The 18299-nt window shown below is 38.7% G+C and overlaps 1 protein-coding gene across 2 annotated transcripts; it reads right to left on the bottom strand.

Moving 5' to 3' along the window:
- Positions 1 to 1981: 1981 nt before the first annotated feature.
- On the bottom strand, positions 1982 to 10620 carry OVA4 (Nucleotidylyl transferase superfamily protein). 2 transcript variants are annotated; one of them, XM_089620495.1, is made up of 15 exons: positions 10530 to 10620; positions 10313 to 10447; positions 10013 to 10100; positions 9484 to 9525; positions 9069 to 9158; positions 8872 to 8994; positions 6627 to 6698; positions 6229 to 6341; positions 6087 to 6108; positions 5934 to 5999; positions 5150 to 5206; positions 4805 to 4851; positions 4573 to 4654; positions 3728 to 3817; positions 1982 to 2532 (listed from the first exon to the last, which is right to left on the bottom strand). In XM_089620495.1, the coding sequence occupies exons 1-15, from the start codon at positions 10553 to 10555 to the stop codon at positions 2398 to 2400; spliced, it is 1188 nt and encodes a 395-aa protein (XP_089476621.1). In that variant the 5' UTR covers positions 10556 to 10620; the 3' UTR covers positions 1982 to 2397. The 2 variants fall into 2 exon arrangements, with proteins under 2 accessions (XP_089476621.1, XP_089476622.1); XM_089620496.1 differs by lacking the exons at positions 4573 to 4654; positions 4805 to 4851.
- Between the last annotated feature and the right edge of the window lie 7679 nt (positions 10621 to 18299).

Consider the following 18299-nt stretch of genomic DNA (forward strand, 5'->3'; position numbering starts at 1 on the left):
TGTTCAGAGAGGCCGGCCATGCTGGAAGTGTGCATAGTTTGTGATAAACGGAAAAGTGGGTTGCAATATTGTGAAAATTTGAAACGATAACGACACTTAGATTCCATTCCAAGTATTTTTAATTTAAAAACCCATTCTATTCCTATTACCATTCATATCTCCATCCTCATTTCATTCTACTTTCATCTTCTAACCAAACATCCCCTGAGTTCTCAAACAAACTAAGTCATGAGAAACTTGGGGCAGCTCAAAATTATAAGTGGTGTAATCAAAAAGAATTTTTCTCCATTATAGAATTTGGTTAGCAATGAACTAGTTTTGTACGGCGTTATTCTTGTTCTATTATGCTATGGTCCTTTGTTTGCTACACTTGTACGAATAGTGTGGGGCCTGAAAACTGATGAGCAACATTATAATTGGTGGGGCTGAACCTTGTGTCTCACTCAATTTTTGTATTTTTGAATCTGAAGAGCTCTTTTATTAGGTAAATATGCTTCGATTAAAGGCGGGCACTTTTCCCACCATTGCTTGTTGGAATGCGTGTCACAAGGGCGTTGCTCGAGAGAGCACCAGAGCTCATATTGTGCTACCATGTCGATGATGTCGCTGCCGAAAGAGAATCGGAATTTTGAGGACCGTTACGTGTAAACGAGCATAGCACTTGGAATCCAAAATGAACTTGAAGGTGCTTATTCCTTTCCTTTTCTTCCACTTCATACCGGACAGCTCAGTTTTCTTGTTTCTTACAAAAGAAACTACTTTCCTTTATTTTCTTTTCTCTCTTTTTTGTCTAGTTATAATCTATGGAGCGATTGTAATCATAATATGAACATTCTGTCAACAAGCTATAGTTGTAACCAACATTTCTAATCAAAACTTCTGAGCAGATCTCTAAGTTTCACCATGTAGTATTTCAGCTTTCTTTAAGGTTGAATTTAAATTTTAAAGTACCATGAAACCTCATAGAAAGTGCAGAGTTTTCTTCTCCTTTGCCAGAGGAAGCCTCAATGGTTGTGCGGCCTATCAAAGCACTCGGGTCTTGTGAGTCGGACAACTCTAGTGAGAAGTACATACCCAATAAATTAATACTAAAACCAGACAATGGATCAAAAATCATAATACATAGTGATGAAGCATGATCATTATCCTAAATTAGCAAATGCAATTTTCAACATCCTCTACCTCCGTATTTCTTTAGCAAAAATGGTAAAAGGACAAGGAAAGAAGAGTTAAGAAATTCCCACTTTATTCTCCACATACTTAGAGAGAGAGAGAGAGAGAGAGAGAGAGAGAGAGAGAGAAGGTTTAGAGAGTCATTAAGCTCTTGCTCCGAGTCCCACTGTTAGTTACTGGAGATGCGTGGTCACATCTCCACTTTGGGTAAAGGCACAAAAGCTATTTTAGGTGGATGGCACAGGGATGAGAATATAAACCTTGTGAATTTTATTTTCCAATCATTAGAAAGGCTAATTATTCTCTCCCCAATGTTGATAAGAATCCCACCACATAGATGATAGACCTTACATATCATCTAAAAGCTTTCCTTGTAGCATATCTGTCCTTCCCATAAATATACGGACAACCCACTATATGGAATCGGACAAACCAATATGAGTTATGAGAAACAAAGAAATTCAACATAAAGAGGAGGTAAGATAAGCATAATTTTTTAATTTTTTTTATGAACGAATGATTTTCATCTATGCCCTCACCTACTAAAAGATTTGATTTGGCAACCCAAATTGCAGTCTGATTATTTTCAATCATTACACCAAAACATATCTTTAGAGATGCCAAGTATCAGCTACAAAAAGATGAATACAGAAGTACTCCGAGCTACAAGACTAGTGCGGTAAGGTAAGCAACTACAAGTGTAAATATTCTTAATTATAATGCTTTAAAACTTTAATAGGACAACTTCACTTTTCAAAGCCACAGCAAATATGATTTTTAAAAATAATTAAATAACGAAACCCCCAAAGCAAATAACTATTCTGCCACATAATTGAAAGAATATTTTTAAGAATGAAACAGGATTCTGACTTCTTCAAGCCCCTAGCTAAATAGATACTGGTTTACTAGTCAACTAACCTTGTGCCTCAAGAAACGGCATGAGCATTAAATAACTTCAGTTTTAAATAAAATATAATGATCCATATATCAAGAAGCTAAAAATTAATGAATTGGTAGATCTGCAGTTATCATATGAGGGTAATATCTCAGACTCAGCAGACAACAAGAAATAAGTTATAGTGCACCTCTCTGGGCATCGATGAATCTGTGGGCCCCAGCAATTATTTACCCTCACATTGGGAATATGCTGAGGTCCTCCAAAAGTTTAAGGTTGCTATCTCATTGTCTTTATCAGATGAATTCTTTTAGCAATGTGGGCATTGTTCATCTACGCAAGAATCCCATTGCCTGGTACAAATTATTGAGAGTAGAATCTGCTATACATGAAGCTTTTTCAGCACCTTCCGCCAAAATTTTATCCAAATAAGCAGGATCAGATATGATTTCCTCGTAACGAACCTGGAAAAGTATAAAAACCAAATTAAGAAAATTGTTATAGAAGAGGGATGCCACTGAAAACGGAATGGAAAAATGATAAAATCTACACCGCTTAAAATAAATGTAGATAAAAACAGTATAGTATCTTAAATGCGACAATTATCTTTTATGGGTGGAGTATGATAAGACAAGCCAGCCAAAAATATGACTGGACGATATATATATATCAGAAATTTGTAAGATAATACAAGCATATCTACATCATGGATAGCCGTAGAAATACGTATTATTCTTCTTTACGCGTTTGACAGTGAACTCCGAGGGTTATTGTCAGGATTGTAATTTGTAACGTATCGATACACGCCATCAGGAAACACGTCCATTCACGAGATGCTTACAACTTTAACACATCAACTAGATCACATTCACAGGGACAACAAGATAAAGTAATCACACTTAACGATTTCTAATTTAAAATTTATTTTTAATGTGCTTCACGAACACTATTATCCTCCTAATAAGGTGTTTTGGTGGAATGAATAAAGATTTTCTAGATTCCTTTTTATACGTTAGATATTCAGGAAGAAAGAGCTCATTTCATTACATGACACAATTCCTGCACTTTAGATATTTGATATTGCTAGGACTTTAGATTTTACACAAATTTAATAATAAGTTGCTAAGTGGCAAATAAAAAATACCTAGAAGTTAAGTTAGCCTTTGAATAGGAGGGATTAGTAGAAAGAGGATCGTGAAAACTATCTGAAAGATGAGCCTAAGGAAGAGATCCCAGTAGGGAAATTACAGACCTCTCGAATGTCCAATGTCGATCACTGCAATTCCTATCATTTATGCTTCCATTTATACAAATATATCGATTCGTATCAGCAATCATCTAGAGTATAAGATCTATGTCCGTTAGGTTCTCTTGTTCACAGGCTTTGTAACTCTCTTTAGGCATTTTCCATGATGCAAGAAAACCCATTTGTTACTTTTTGGAAAGAAAAAAATGCTTCGGTAATTTTGTTTTACTCGAGCGAAGCTTGTAATACGTTTACTATGATTCTTGAGATGCCAAAACATAATGCCAAAAGGAATGATGCGCAATGATCAATGACTTGTGTCCGATATCAATTTGAAAATAATAAGTAAACCCATACAACGACTTTGTCTTTATATAGAGCTACAGTAACTGAGAATGAGAATGATAATTAACCTGGATTGGCTGTAGATGATCAACCAAGGCATCAGTCAGGGTGGGTTTGAAGGTGCCCCAGCTCATATCTCCGCACTCTTTTGCAATTTCCTGCAAATAAAAAGATGCCATGCAGAACTTGAAGGTAGAGTGTAGGTTTTACAATGTACAAGCAAGTCAGATATTGTGGAGTTGCTATATATTATATGTGAAACATAACGAAGAAAATGACATAGTTTCAACTAACTCAAACATTACGTTTGTTGTAGCACCAACCCTTAATGATAGGTCTGGCACAGAAATTTAGATAACAAGTCACTTGGATTCGGAAACATGAGACGAAATTCGTTCATGCCTTGACAATCTGGAGAGGAAAATTTTCTGATCTAACATGGGATATAGAAGCAATGACAATCTGTATGGTGTCCTCCACAAGCTCGAGATATATTGACTACAATTTCATTTATTGTCCTTTTTCATTCATGTTCTGGGGTTATTTCATGAAGGAGATTGAAGTACGCGGTAACCCCAACTATGGAAGAACTGATTAATTCTGTCATCGAGAAGGGTTTGCTCAATTTGAGTTTGCACATATTTCTCTCTACCCTATTGAGTCTGGTATAATGTTTACACTAATTTAAATAAAAAAAATAAAAAAAAAAAGGTAAGGATTTTGTTACTTCATGTTTTCTGCTATATTCTCGCAAAAGCTTTTAACAAAATGCTTTTCTTTTCAGGACGAAAAAAGGGAAGGGTCTAGTCCCCTACAGAAAATTTTAGGAATAAACAGGGGGCAAGTGAATACTCTTCGAGATAATATCTCGTTCAAGATAAAGGCGCCAGAAAGAATGAAAGTTACAAGATACCTCTTTTGTCCTTCCTGAAATGAGCTGATATACTGAAAGAAGGTTATTGCATTCAGGTCTTTCAGGATTGTCAAATTCTAGACTGCAATACATTGAAAGAAGTCATTATACATTTCTAGTAGAACATTACCCTAAATTAGAGCAACAATAACACTTAGAAACAGAAAGCTGAAGAACTAAGATCACAAATCCAGAAGCTTCTAGAGTAAAAGTAAAAAAGTTAGGAATTAACCCTGTAAAGGAGTCAGTTTTGCAACGCTTAATCTTGTTTGCTATAACCTACAAGACAAACAAACATGCCAAGCTACCTTGAGTTGGAATCAAGTCCAAACATGCAAGTATAAAATGCTTGAATCGTCTCTTATAAGAAGAAAGAATAAATAATTGGAAATTGTGTCCTCAAGAGTAAGTGACAAACTAAAAAATGAATAATTGGAAATATAATGCCAAGCTTAACATCGATACCACTTCTGAAAACGGAAGTTGTACTACTCTATAGTGGAACACTAGTTGTATAAGTTTGTATGGATTTAAGAATCGAACAGCATATGTAAATGCCAAATGTTGATATACTCACATCTTTAGGATCCAGAAGATTTATCCGAGATTGATCAGAAGGAGCAGACTTGGACATCTACAAATTTATCGCAAAAATATCAGTAGAACTACACGAAATTATTTAAGCTATAAACATTCTTATTGTTGGGCTATCCTGCAACTCAGACCCGCACCTAAGAAATTACAAAGCTCCTTCTAGTTGCGTTCACTGGAGTATAGGAAATGATAAATAAAAATGATCAGAACTACATGAAATTATTTAAAAGCTGGAAACATTTTAATTTTTCTTTTTTAAAGCTGTAAACATTCTTATTGTTGCGTTATCCTGCATCTTGAACCCCCATCTTAGAGATTACAAAGCTCCTTCTAATTGTGTTTACAAGAGAACAGGAAAGAAAGTTGTATTAATAACTACAATGGATAATGTGCCTATTTTCTGGTTGTTTTGATCAATTTGAACATAAGCATTTTAAAAATTAGTTTTATGCAACAGATTTGCAGATTGAAGGCAGAATTTTCCCATCCTATTTCATGGGAGTCTTGGAGGCTTAATCTCTTATTAAATATAGCTATATCTTGAGACAAGATGGGCTAGCTTAGTTTGTAAGCCCCACCCCTCACTCCCAAATGAGGAGATGGGTTTGAGTCACGGTGAAAGCAAAAATGATCATGAAAATTATTTACATCTTGATGCTATATCATTTATGCAACAGTATTTAAAAACTCTGGGTCCAAAAAAAATACAATGAAAAAGTTGTTTCCTTTCCTAATCAATAAACTCAAATAAAAGAATAGCAATGCACCTTGGAACGCCCATCAAGCAGAGACATGACTCGAGCTCCAGTGGGCGGTATAAGGGACTCTGGAACCTATTCCAAGAAGATGTATCTATAAATTGTGGGTTCTCACGAGTTCAAATCAAGGTCATTAACGGAACAACAATCAGTAAAACCTACCTTGAAAATAGAACCTCCTCGCCTGCAACCAAGATAACACAGATAATGATCATTGACGTAATGTAAAAACATAAGTTGTAAAGGAAACCGAATCGTGATTCCAGTAAAACTATTCCCAAGTCAAAGTTGTATTGCGTCTCACCCTCCCATTTTCTTCCACTTTCTTCCTCCATATAATTGGTTAATACGCTCAGCCAGATCACGGGTCAACTCCAGATGCTGCTTCTGGTCCTCCCCAACTGGGACAAAGTCAGACTACATATACATGATGCACATCAGGAATCATGGTGGTACAATGATTTTCCATTTTTTTTAAAAGGAATGATTTTTCATTAATTAGGCTTTACAAAGCAGAGATAGAAGTGTTGCGGCTTCAAGTAGTAAAACTGAAACTACTGCAGCAGGAAGTCATTAACTCTTATCATTTGCAGTTACGAAATAAGTCAATAACTCATAGATATATGACCACATAGTAAACAGTGACTTTGAACTCTAATAAGCTATGACTTCCTAACATAGTATAGCAGGTTATGTAGTAACCTTGTATAAGAGAATATCAGAAGCCATCAGAACAGGATATGTTAAAAGAGCCACCCCTACATTTTCATCTCCCTGGAAACCAAATTAAACAAACATTACATGAGACTGAAAGTTACTGGAGGTAATTAACTTAACAAGCAATATGAGCTCTAAAACGTAGTCTAAGCACTTTAAAAGCGCCATTTCTTGGTCATATAATTGATTCTTAATCACTCTTACAAATTTGAAGATTAACTATTCTTAATCAGTCAAGGTTAGAAGATCGATGAAACTCTTTAACGAACTCATTGCTGACTTTGGTCTCTCTGATCCTCTGCTCTCTAACAGTCGGTTCACGTGGTCAGCGTCTCAAGGGGCTGCTAAATGCTCGCGGCTCGATTGCTTCCTTTTCTCGGAGAGTTGGCGAGAGTCTTTCCCCTTTTGCGTACACGAGATTCCGTCTCTGACCACTTCCCAATCACAATCAATATTTGCCCGGATAAGTGGGGTCCGAGCCCCTTCAGGCTTGACAACTCGTGGCTGGACAACAAAGATTTCAAAGTGTTGGTTAATGATTGGCGGGGCAGCACTGATCAACAAGGGTGGGAAGGTTTCTGTTTTATGCGAAAGTTGAAGGGCCTTAAAGAAAAAGATCAGAGTGGTCTGTGTCAAAAAGGTTCAAAGCTGCGGGTCTGAAATCGTGCATTCAGCGCGATATCGAGAAGCTTTCGTGAAGGGTCTCCAGATCACAGATTTGATTCTTATCGCTAACGAAGCTATAGAAGAGCATAGGCGAGCCAGGCAAAAAGAAGCAGTTCTCAAGTTGGATTTGGAAAAAGCTTACAAAAAGGTGAATTGGGGTTTACTCGATTTTGTTTTGGAGAAAAAAGGGTTTGACGAAAGATGGAGATCCTGAATTAGGGGCTGTTGCACGTCTGTCTCCTTCTTTGTCTTGTTTAACAGAAAGCCCCGTGACCAGTTCGGTGGGACGAGAGGGATCCGCCAAGGTGACCCCTTGTCTCCATTCCTTTTTGTTATTGTCGCGGACGCTCTTTGGCGTCGTATCTAGTGAGTGGGCATGGGTTTGTTCAGACCGCTCGCCGTCGGAGCCTCTGCTTGCATGATTTCTCATATCCAATTCACAGAAGACACTCTAACGATATCAAAAAAAATAATGAAGTGGTTTCTCTGGGAAGGGTTCGAGGGCGGTCGTTCTCGCGCAGCAGTCGCGTGGGACACTTGTCGCCTCCCTAAAAACAAAGGAGGGCTGCGGTTCGGGAGTCTCGTGGACAAAAACAACGCCCTCCTTGCGAAATGGCTATGGAGGTTTCCGCTCGAAGACGAGGCTTTGTGGCACGAAGTCATTCGCGCCATCTACGGTCTTTCTCCAAACGGATGGGACCGGGAGACTCTGCAGACCGTGGCGATCTGATTCGAGCATTCGGGGAGGGCTTTTACAGCAGTTGTTCTTGGAATGTTATGGATGGGTCGATCGTGAACTTCTGGGAGGACACATGGTGAGGAAATTTTCTTCTTAAAGATCGCTTTCCGGGTTTGGCCAGACTCTGTCCCTATCAGAACGTACCTATGAACAGATTTGCCTCCCCTTCCTCCACTTCTTTCGGGCAGGTTGACTGAAATTTTCGTTTCCCTATGAATCTGACGGGGAGGGAATTGAGCGAAGCGTCAGGTTTGCTGGAAGTTTTGGATTCTTTTAAGTTGTGGGATGGCATTGACGACGAGGATTGTTTCACCGTCAAATCTATGGTAGCCGATTTCCCTTCCGTCGCCTCCCTGCCTTGTTTTGAGACGGTCTGGAAATCTGCAGCGCCCAGCAAGGTCCAGTTCTTCGCTTGGTTGGTGGCCAACAAGAGAGTTAACACTGCAGACCGCGTTCAAAAGCTCAACCCTCACCTTTGCTCTCTCCTAACTTCTGCTCCCTGCCCAGTAACGCTAACGAAGACTCCGAGCACCTTTTCCTCTGGTGTAGTGTGGCTTCTGGTGTGTGGCGATGGTTCTTCTCCAAGTTGGGTCTCGATTTTTGTCCTGTCTCCATCAACGTTCTGTTTCAGATTCATGCCTCTCCCGGTCACATCTCCAAATGGGCAGAGGCAGTGAAGACCGGAGTCATTGCAGCTTTGTGGTACATATGGATTCTCGGAACAAGTCGATATTGAGTTAAAATAATCAGATGAAAACAATTCGGAATATGTGTAAAAATAAACAGAAGACGTCAGTAATGAGTATCACATAGCCAGTAACGCACCGCCTTACGTGATTTCTCTTTAAACTGGATCATTTTGTTCAGCCACCCAACAGGTGTCGCAGAACTGAGTAACCACATCAACTCAACATGTGCTCGAACATGAGATTGTACAAACACAGAAGCCTGGACAGAAAATCAGAAAATGGTATTCAGCTTATTTGCAGGAACTTTGAACCAGAGCACAAAGCTGCATAGACCTTAGATGTGTCGACACCACATGCCAAATATAGTGCTGCTGTATCCCTTGTTGCCTTAGATAGTTGCAGTGCATCATATGGCAGTGTAATCTGTAAATGGAAAGATTCAAACAAATTTACTAAAAGTGATTGTTTTATACACATTTTATTCTTCCAGTTAAATCCATAGGTAATTTAGTATTTGAAAAAATTACAAAGGTAACTACAAATTTCACTATTCTACGTCCAAAAAGCAAAGGCTTTCTACTTAGATTTTGGACAAGAGAAACTCAACATCCTTCTCAAATATCAATTCAAGCAGCTTATTTTGATAAGTAACCAAGTAAGGCTACCATTATCCGAAACGATACTTTAACCAAGTCGATGAGAATAGAGGCAAGTAATCAAATCCTGATAAAGTGATGTAGAAACATACCGCGTGGAGATCTACAATGAAAAAGAGAGTATCATATGTATTCTGCAGACAAAAATCAATTTGCGTTACAATATATTCAAAACTTCAAGATGCTAGAACAAAATTTCTCAGACCTAAATCATTTTCACAAATACCTAAGAAAATTTTTAGGTACAATCAAGTTTTCAGCTCAACATAACAGAATTTTTTTACAAATACCTAAGAATTCAATCATAAAGCCCTAATCATAGTTTGATTTTGCTAGAAGTGTAAGGCAAAACAAGAAATTTCAAACCCGAGCTATTCAAACAATGTTCACCAAAGGCTGTACATAGAGTTGATATTTATACATTAAAAAAAAAAAAAAAAAAAACACACACACACAAAAACAAAAAAAAAAAACACAAAAACAAAAACAAAAAAAAAAAATACAAAAAAATTATTGAGAACCCGTCTCCAAAAGATGATGTCGCTGACATTGACGCGAGTGTTCAAGAAATCCGAACTAACATTGCTTAATTTCCGAAATGCAGAGCAAACTAGGCCCTACCTGAAGTGAAATCCAGTTTTTTATCGCGCCAAGATAGTTTCCCAAGTGTATCGATCCTGTCGGCTGAACTCCGGAAACAATCCTCTTCCTGTAAATGTTACATTTATTTTTAATTCAGATAGACCTCAATTGGGTACTAAAGTCCGAAGCTGTAAGAACCAAAGGCTACTGCTTAGAAACTTGAACACAAGCAAATAAAAAAAATGTTGGACCTCAAACCACATTTCGGAGAAAATAATCAAATGCCAATCCTCCGGAATCCAAAAAATAATCAAATGCGGAGCTGAGACTTCGATTTACCTCGCCGGCGTGGAAGGAGTCCCTTGAGCCACCGGTTCTGTGATCGGAACACTGCAGAAGCACCGGTCGACCGCGCGGCGAGAAATCGGATGAAGCGGTTTTGAAGCCAATGCGCTTCGGTGTCCGCCGAACGATCTGAAGAAGGTAAAGTAACGGAAATGGCGGTTCAGATAAACGCACACACGTAGATACATATAAATGGAGAGATAGTACGGACATAGAAGAGACGAGTCGAGAAGTCATATTCTTGTGTTGTAACTTGTGTGTTTGGGAGCGGCAAAAATCTATTTATCCACCAAAATAGACCATCAATTCAGCGTGAGTTGGATTACCCCTTGAACTCATTTGTAACACTGTGCCCCTTGAAAATCGTATACATCCGTCCTTAAAATCTTGCATCGTAGCAAACTTAGGCCTTCTGTCACATATTATTGACGGACGTTGGGTGTAGTCACGTTTTTAGCACGTGATAAAGGAAAGTATCAATATACCCTTATCGTTGACGAGTATAAGACGTAATTTGAGAATTTAGGGTTTTGAAATTCCCAAATTAAATCGGTCGATGAAAATGAAATCAGTTTCGTTCTGTTGGAGTCTGACAAATCCTAATCGACCATGCATGTTTGAGATCATCTATACCTTTCATTTCGCCGATGTTATAACTTTTATCCATTTACATGTAATATAAAGGGCTTATTACGACTCGTGGAGATTCAGTGATTGAGCTTTTGGGTGTTTTTTTTTGTGTGCTTTGATATCCTGATTCATATAGAATGGTGTGATGAGCTTTATGCAGTTCATGGTGTTTCCGTTTGAATAGGGACAAAGAAAAAGGGAAAAGAGAATATGGCGAAAAACGTCGGAAAAGGAAAAAAGCACAGCCCACCTCTGAGTGACGACGCTTCGGGCGGTCGGAAAATGCCGAGACGCGCGACGGTGTGCTCGGACTTCAAAGAGAAGTCAGCCGTAAACCTGTCCGGAAAATCCTCGCGCGTGGAGACAAAGAAGGAGCAAATCGCAGAAGAAGAGATCGTCGCTCTGCACTTGACTCCGGGGCCGAACGACGGAGACCGATCCAACAGAAAGCTCAACGATTTCATCCTCCACGACGAGAACGGAGTCCCTCAGCTCCTTGAGATGTTGGAGGTCAATGACTTGTTCATCACCGGAAACATATTGCCTCTCGACGAGGCCTCCAACAAGGAAAAAGAGAAAGGAAAAGGGCGTACGGTGTGAGGGTTTCGGGCACATAGAGTCATGGGACATCTCCGGATACGAGGACGGAGCTCCGGTGATATGGCTCTCCACCGAGGCCGCGGACTATCACTGCCTCAAGCCTGCGGTTAAATACAAGAAATTTTACAACCTCTTCTTCGAGAAGGCCCGGGTCTATGTCGAGGTTTAAAAGCAAGCGTCCAAGTGCAACAGAGGGAATCTCGATTGCAGAGTTTTTATTTACCATTATTATTTAATTACATTATTAATGATATTTATCCAATTACATTTGTACCCTTGTCACGTGCTAAAAACGTGAGCACACACCCAATGTTCGTCAAGAATATGTGACAGAAGGTTTAAGTTTGCTACGATGCAGGATTTTAAGGTTGGCCGTGTACGATTTTCAAATTGATGGGGCATAGTGTTACACGTGCAGGAGTTCAAGGGGTATTTATGTAAATAATCCATACTATATATATATATATATATATAGATAGATACCTTCACGATTTTTACTTTTTTTATAGTGTGTAATGGCCATTATTGTTTTATATAGTGTTCTAAATATGGTTTTCATCGAACCCTAAAAAATAGATAAGTACTTCTTTGGCTCATACTACACATTAGTTTAATTGGGCTTTTAAACTACAGCCTACAAATACAAACTGTTAATGCGATTTCTCGGATAACATTCACGTGACACGTATCCGGGTGCAAGCTTGCGACGTGTCTCGATCTTGTGAGTCTTCAGATTGGTGAATATGCTTTTCTCGCCTTCTTCGTCGTTCTCGTCGGATTACTCGTCTTCTCTTCGTTCTCTTCTCTTGCTCTTGATTCCTCCTTCTCTTTTCTCTATATTCGTCTTCGTTTTTCTCTTGATCTTTTTTTCGGTCTTTTGAGTGCTTTGAGAGCTTTTGTGGTTCTTTTTTTCTCTTGAATTAGATCCTCCTTTGATCTTGGATGAGTAGAGTATTTATAGGAGTTTTGTTTCTTGAGCTCAAAGACTCCTTGAGATTGCTTGTGGAGCTGGTTGAATATTTTTTCCTTGGGGGTCGAAAATTCCTTTGAGGGGTCGAGAGTTTCTTTGGGGGATCGAGAATTCTTTTGGGGGGTCGTGAGTTCCTCTTGGGGATCGAGAATTCCTTTAGGGGGTCGGGAGTTTCTTTGGGGGGTCGAGAATTCTTTTGGGGGGTCGGAAGTCCCTTTTGTTTTTTTAGGGACATGGTTTTTTGGTCATTTCGCCTGTCTTTAATGTCATTTTTTCCGTATGAAAAATGGCGACATAACATTAAGAACAAATTGTATAATTTCCCCCTGATTTATGACCTCACTGACAGAAGATGACTTATGATATAAAGTTGAGGTTATTGGACCTCAATATCACGACCGACAAAATTTATGGGCCTTCCGTGTATTAAAAGCCCACTCCGTCAGTTAAATGGCCACGTGGTAGTCACATGATATCGGAGTTAAACGAATTTACGAGAATATCCTTGGACGAGGTATGAAGTAAAAGAATTGCTTTGATTTTTCATTTTATTTTCAGTTCTCATTTTTATCAATAAAATCATTCGAAAAAGAGAGAACCCCCAAATCGACTGAGCCCCGAGCTATCCAAATCTCCACGGGCTCGGTGAAGATTTTTTTCTCCCAGAACAATGCCTTGCTGGTGTCCCGCAGCTTCTCCTCCTCCAGAGGCTGGCGTACCTCAACGTCGGAATCTACCCGTTCACCTCCATCTTCCTCATCGTGTACTGCTTCCTTACGGCGCTCTCGCTCCTTTTCGGCCACTTCATCGTCCAGACGCTCAACGTCTTCCTCATCTACCTCCTCATCATCACCGTCTGCCTCATCGACCTCGCCATCCTCGAGGTCAAGTAGTCCGGTGTCGGCCTCGAGGAGTGGTGGCGCAACGAGCAGTTCTGGCTCATCTCCGGCACCAGTGCCCACCTCGCGGCCGTCATCCAGGGCCTGCTCAAGGTCATCGCCGGGATCGAGATCTCCTTCACGCTCACCTCCAAGTCCGCTGCCGGGGAAGACGCCGACGACGTCTTTGCCGATCTCTATACCTTGTGAAGTGGTCGTCGCTCATGATTCCTCCGATCGTCATCACTATGGTCAACATCATCTCCATCGTCGTCGCCTTCTCGAGGACAATCTACAGCTCGTCTCCGAAGTGGAGCAAGTTCATCAGCTGGGCGTTCTTCAGCTTCTTGGGCGTTCGTCGGCGGGGCGTTCACGAATAAAATTTTTGAGTTCTAGGGTTTTAGTGTTAAGACTCGATTAAATTGAAATGCGATTTTGGGATTTTTACATTCTACTATTTTTTTTCTTTATTTAATTTACTTTGACACCTCAATTTATTTAATTTAAATGAATAAACAAACAATAAAATACACTTCCTCATCCGACTAACAAAATAACGATTTTACCCTTATTTACCAGAACACGTGCGTTCCACGTGATTATTTAACTGACGACTGGGCCTCTTTTTCGACGGAAGGACCCAACTGCTACTTTTTTATATAGCAGGGGGTTAACAAATAGTTTTAAAAAGACAGGGGGCATTTTGCAGTGAGACCATAAATCAGGGGCAATTATACAATTTATTCTAACATTAACCCCTCAGTTTCTCGTGTGACTTGTCATGCGAGAAACTTTATATAGTCTTGGGGAGTCTTTTATTTGTCTTCTTCGTCGATGGCTTTTGTGTGTGCTTCTCAAGATCGCGGAGGATGTGACTTTGAGCTTTATTGACTTGCTCATGAGAGTCTTGACTGCGGGAGCCCTTAATTTTTTTGTAAGAGGTCTCGACGAAGCGAGCCATTTTATTTTTATTTTTTTGTGAGAGTCTCAACAGTGCGAGCCCTTAATTTTTTTTGTGAGAGTCTCGACGGTGCGAGCCCTTATTTTTTTGTGGGAGTCTCGACAGTGCGAGCCCTTATTCTTTGTGAGAGTCTCGACGGTGCGAGCTCTTATTTTTTGTGAGAGTCTTGACGGTGCGAGTCCTTCAGGTCTTTGAACGATCAGATGCTACCCGATCTTAAGATTTTGAACTACTCGAAGCCGGGTGTGAAACAAAAAACTTAGCACATCGCCTCATGAGTCACACCTTGCATCGCCATCGTAGTTTCGTAGTGCTGGATGTGGTAGGTGAGATATGCTTTTCCATCGTAAGATGCAAGATTCGGGAGTTTGAAATTTTCTGTGTAGATCTCGGCCAAGATTTGGATCGTGAAAGCCGAGGAGTTCTCTTCGACAACCCCATAGGTTCTGTTGCCGCCTACGATGTATTCTCGGAGGGCACGCACTTTGTTTTGAAGGTTGTACATCATGGTGACCATATCGAGACCGATAGTCGGAGTAACTCCATGTTCGGGAGGAGTCACTTGCCTTTCGTTCGACCTTGGTCCGTGCGGCGATCCCGTTATTAGGAGCCGCATGCAGAGCGTTAGATCGAGAACTTACTCGTTCTCTTAGGTCTTTGCCACGCTTGTTGTGTTGGGCAATGATCTGATTCCTAAGATCTTGGTTCGCAACTCGAAGCCGCGAGCTTCGTCTAGGATGTCTCGCTCTTCGCGTACCTTGGATTTTCGCTATGTCTTCGCTTTGACCAAGTCGGTCATGGGCCAAGCGTCGAGATTTTCCTTCTCTTAGGATGTACCCACCCTCTCTGAAGAGGGGTATTTATACTGATTTAAGAGGTTGGGGAGAGCCTTTGGACGCATGGCATGGAGCGAGCAAAAAGTGTAGCGTGCGCGTTGTGTTTGTTGAGGCACACGTGAGGTGTAGTCCTCACTGTGCAAAGCACGGCGCGCTGAGGATGAGGCGCGGCGCGCCACTCACGTGTCGTGTGCTTGTCTGCGTGGTGCGCGCTTTGTGGTTGGGCGCGTACTTTGGACTTTTGGACCGTAGGTCTTATGATTCGGAATTCGACGGAACTCGCGTGAAATTTATTGTTTTAGGTTTTTCGAGAATGACCAACACGAACAATATTAAAAATCAAGTTATTTTTTAACAAAATGTTAAAAAAAAGCATTTTTTTTAAATCTTATAATATTTTAAAAAGATAAATATTTTCTTTCTCATCATATTTATACCATAAATGTTTTTTTTTTTTGTGATGATTTCACCATTTAAAAATTTGTATGTTTAAACCAAGGTTTTAAATTTCGGTGAATTTCGACAAAAATCGGCGACGACGCCGTTGCCAGAGCAAAAAGGCCGACGAAGAGCATATTTTTTCGTTTTGTCGTCGTTTTTTGCCGAATATCGTCATTTTTCGATTTCTGTCGTTTTTTGCTGAATGTCGTTGTTTTTTGTTTTGTCGTTTTATTAAAAGTTAGAGAAAAATTGCACAATTGAAATTCGAACTCAAGACCTACTCTTTGAGTTCACAATTATTTACCACTTGAGTGCCGTAAATAAGTTGAGGTGACTATTTATTAAAAAAAAAATTATAAAAAGTTGGCTATCTAGCAATTCTTAGACTTTCGGTGGTTTATTTGGCTAATTTTTTTTTTTTATATATCAAAATACTTAAGACCGAAATAGGGTTCGTAAGTTGGGTTTTTTATTTGGCGAACTTATGAAGAACATTGAAATCGATCTCCGTTTGGGCGTCGATTCGCAACTGTGCGAAAATCACCGAATTTAATCCATGTAGTTGTGAGCCAATGGTCTTGAACTTATATGGTGCACTACTCTATTAGTTGAGCTCTTTGGATATACGATACCCAGAGGCGGCTCAACATATTAGGGGGCCTTAGGCGATAAATAAAAATCGTAATATTGAAAATTAATCATATTATGAAAAAGACTAATAAAATTTACTTACATATATTTAATTTTTCTCTTTAATTCGTTCTTGATAATATTGACAATATTTAGTTTCAAAATAAAATACTTATTAGTGTAACCTGACACCGAAAAAAATACAAGTGTATTTTATATCTTAAACTTGTAAGAAAATAGACAAATTAAATAGTTAATATAAGATAAGACATGAAAAATATTATAATCAATAAAATTAATTTATTGTATTTCTTATCACTCTTTGCTCTCTCTTGACCATCTACTTACTTTTTTAGGTTTGAATACTTGATCAGTTTAATTAAAATGATTTAGTATAAATAAGAGAGATGTAATGGATTTGGAGTATAAGAGAGGCAAATAATGGTTAAAAGTATATTATTCATATACTCGTTTTTATATTATATAAAATTCTTGTTACAAAATATTTTCCGTAGAATAATATGCATGTTAACGATTTAAAAATGCTTAGAAATCAGCATTCGTGTCAACATTTGTTGGTTATATGCTAACGTTTATAAATGATTTGGTGGTCGTATAGGCTACTGTTATTTGCATAAACGATATATGATGACTAATATTAACGTCATATATATGACAAATAGGGGAAGTAAGTCCACTAATCAAGGTGATACCTAGGATAGCCTAGTGGTAATTCAACACCACCTCCTGTGCGGAGATCGTGGGTTCAATCCCCACTGTAGCAAAGCTGCCTTCAAAAAAAAAAAAAGTCCACTAATCAAGTTAACGTATTGGGCCCTCTTTTATTTATACAATAAAACAATGGGCTAAAAGATTTATTTTTAAATGGGGCCTGCTAAGGGAAAGGGGCCCTGGGCGGTTGCCCTTCTCGCATTAGCCTTGAGCGGCTGGCTTGGATCCAACAATACAAATGTCAAAATGAAAAGCTTAAAAACATGGGTCCCACACTCTAGTTCGGAAGATAATTATTTTTTTTAAACGCAATCATATGCCAAACTGTTAATATACTTGTATGATAGTGTTTTTGTACATCTAATCATAGTAATAACATATATAAAGTTTTTGACAAAATTAATTTTTTATGTTGTAAATAATTTTTTTTATCTTAAATTTTTTTAAACAAATTAATTGTTCACATTTTGAAAAATAAACATTATTTGCGTAATAAAATCAATTTAGAGTTATTTTAGTAAATAATTATTTATTAAATTTACACTACAATTTCCACTAGACTAGTTTATGTCTTATATGCAGCAATGAACAATAGTACATGTAAGGGATCCCTACATGTAACACAGCTACTTCATATACAAATCACGAAACTAAACGAACCCATTATTTATACCGGGAGTGAAATTCGAGCCAAAAGTCAAACTTAGGGAAAAAAAACTTGTTTAGTTAATGAAAAATCATTTAATCTGTGTGAGCATTTTGGAGAAAATATCAAGCATTGTGAAAAAGAGCGTTGGCTTCTTCATTGGAGGCGTCGAGGGACTGAAGCTGCTTTAGTTCTTCCTGCCATTTCTTGGTCTGTTCCTTGTGAACCCTGCCCCATCAAAACAAACAGAAATTCTGACTCTTTATTGGATTGGTAGTTCTGAGAGATGTATTTTGCAAGGCTGATGTCATCTCATGCTGACCTTGCGAACGCAAAAGCTTTGCTTCTTCAAGCTGAAAAATTAATTATCGATGTCAGTAAGAGAAATAAAATACGTCAAATATGCATAAAGGGAAAGACTTGCATCGTTGAGTACCTTCTAACTGTAAAAATAACTAGAATAAAAATAATGATAAACAAAAACCAAACATGATTTAAATATTACAGTCAGAAAGCATGTTTAACCGTTTGTACGTGTTATATACCAAAATGAACAAAGTTTGAATACGTAACACTCACAAAGAAACAAGAGGTGACAGAAATACAAGGTAAAAAGCTAAAATTTGATCAATCTTTAATACGAAAGGAGTTAAGGAT

The sequence above is a fragment of the Urtica dioica genome, chromosome 7 (genome assembly GCF_054948205.1).
Source record: "Urtica dioica subsp. dioica isolate 48M chromosome 7, U.dioica_male_clone48M_v1_H2, whole genome shotgun sequence".
NCBI classification, from domain to species: domain Eukaryota; kingdom Viridiplantae; phylum Streptophyta; class Magnoliopsida; order Rosales; family Urticaceae; genus Urtica; species Urtica dioica.

Bases quoted from the DNA above. Each gene is read 5' to 3' on its own strand.
- OVA4 (XM_089620495.1), bottom strand. From the start codon at position 10,555: ATGACTTCTCGACTCGTCTCTTCTAT. The intron at 5,207-5,933 runs GTGCATTGCTAT...ATAAATTTGTAG, and splicing joins TGCTTGATGGGCGTTCCAAG to ATGTCCAAGTCTGCTCCTTC. The intron at 4,852-5,149 runs GTGAGTATATCA...TTTGTCTTGTAG, and splicing joins ATCTTCTGGATCCTAAAGAT to GTTATAGCAAACAAGATTAA.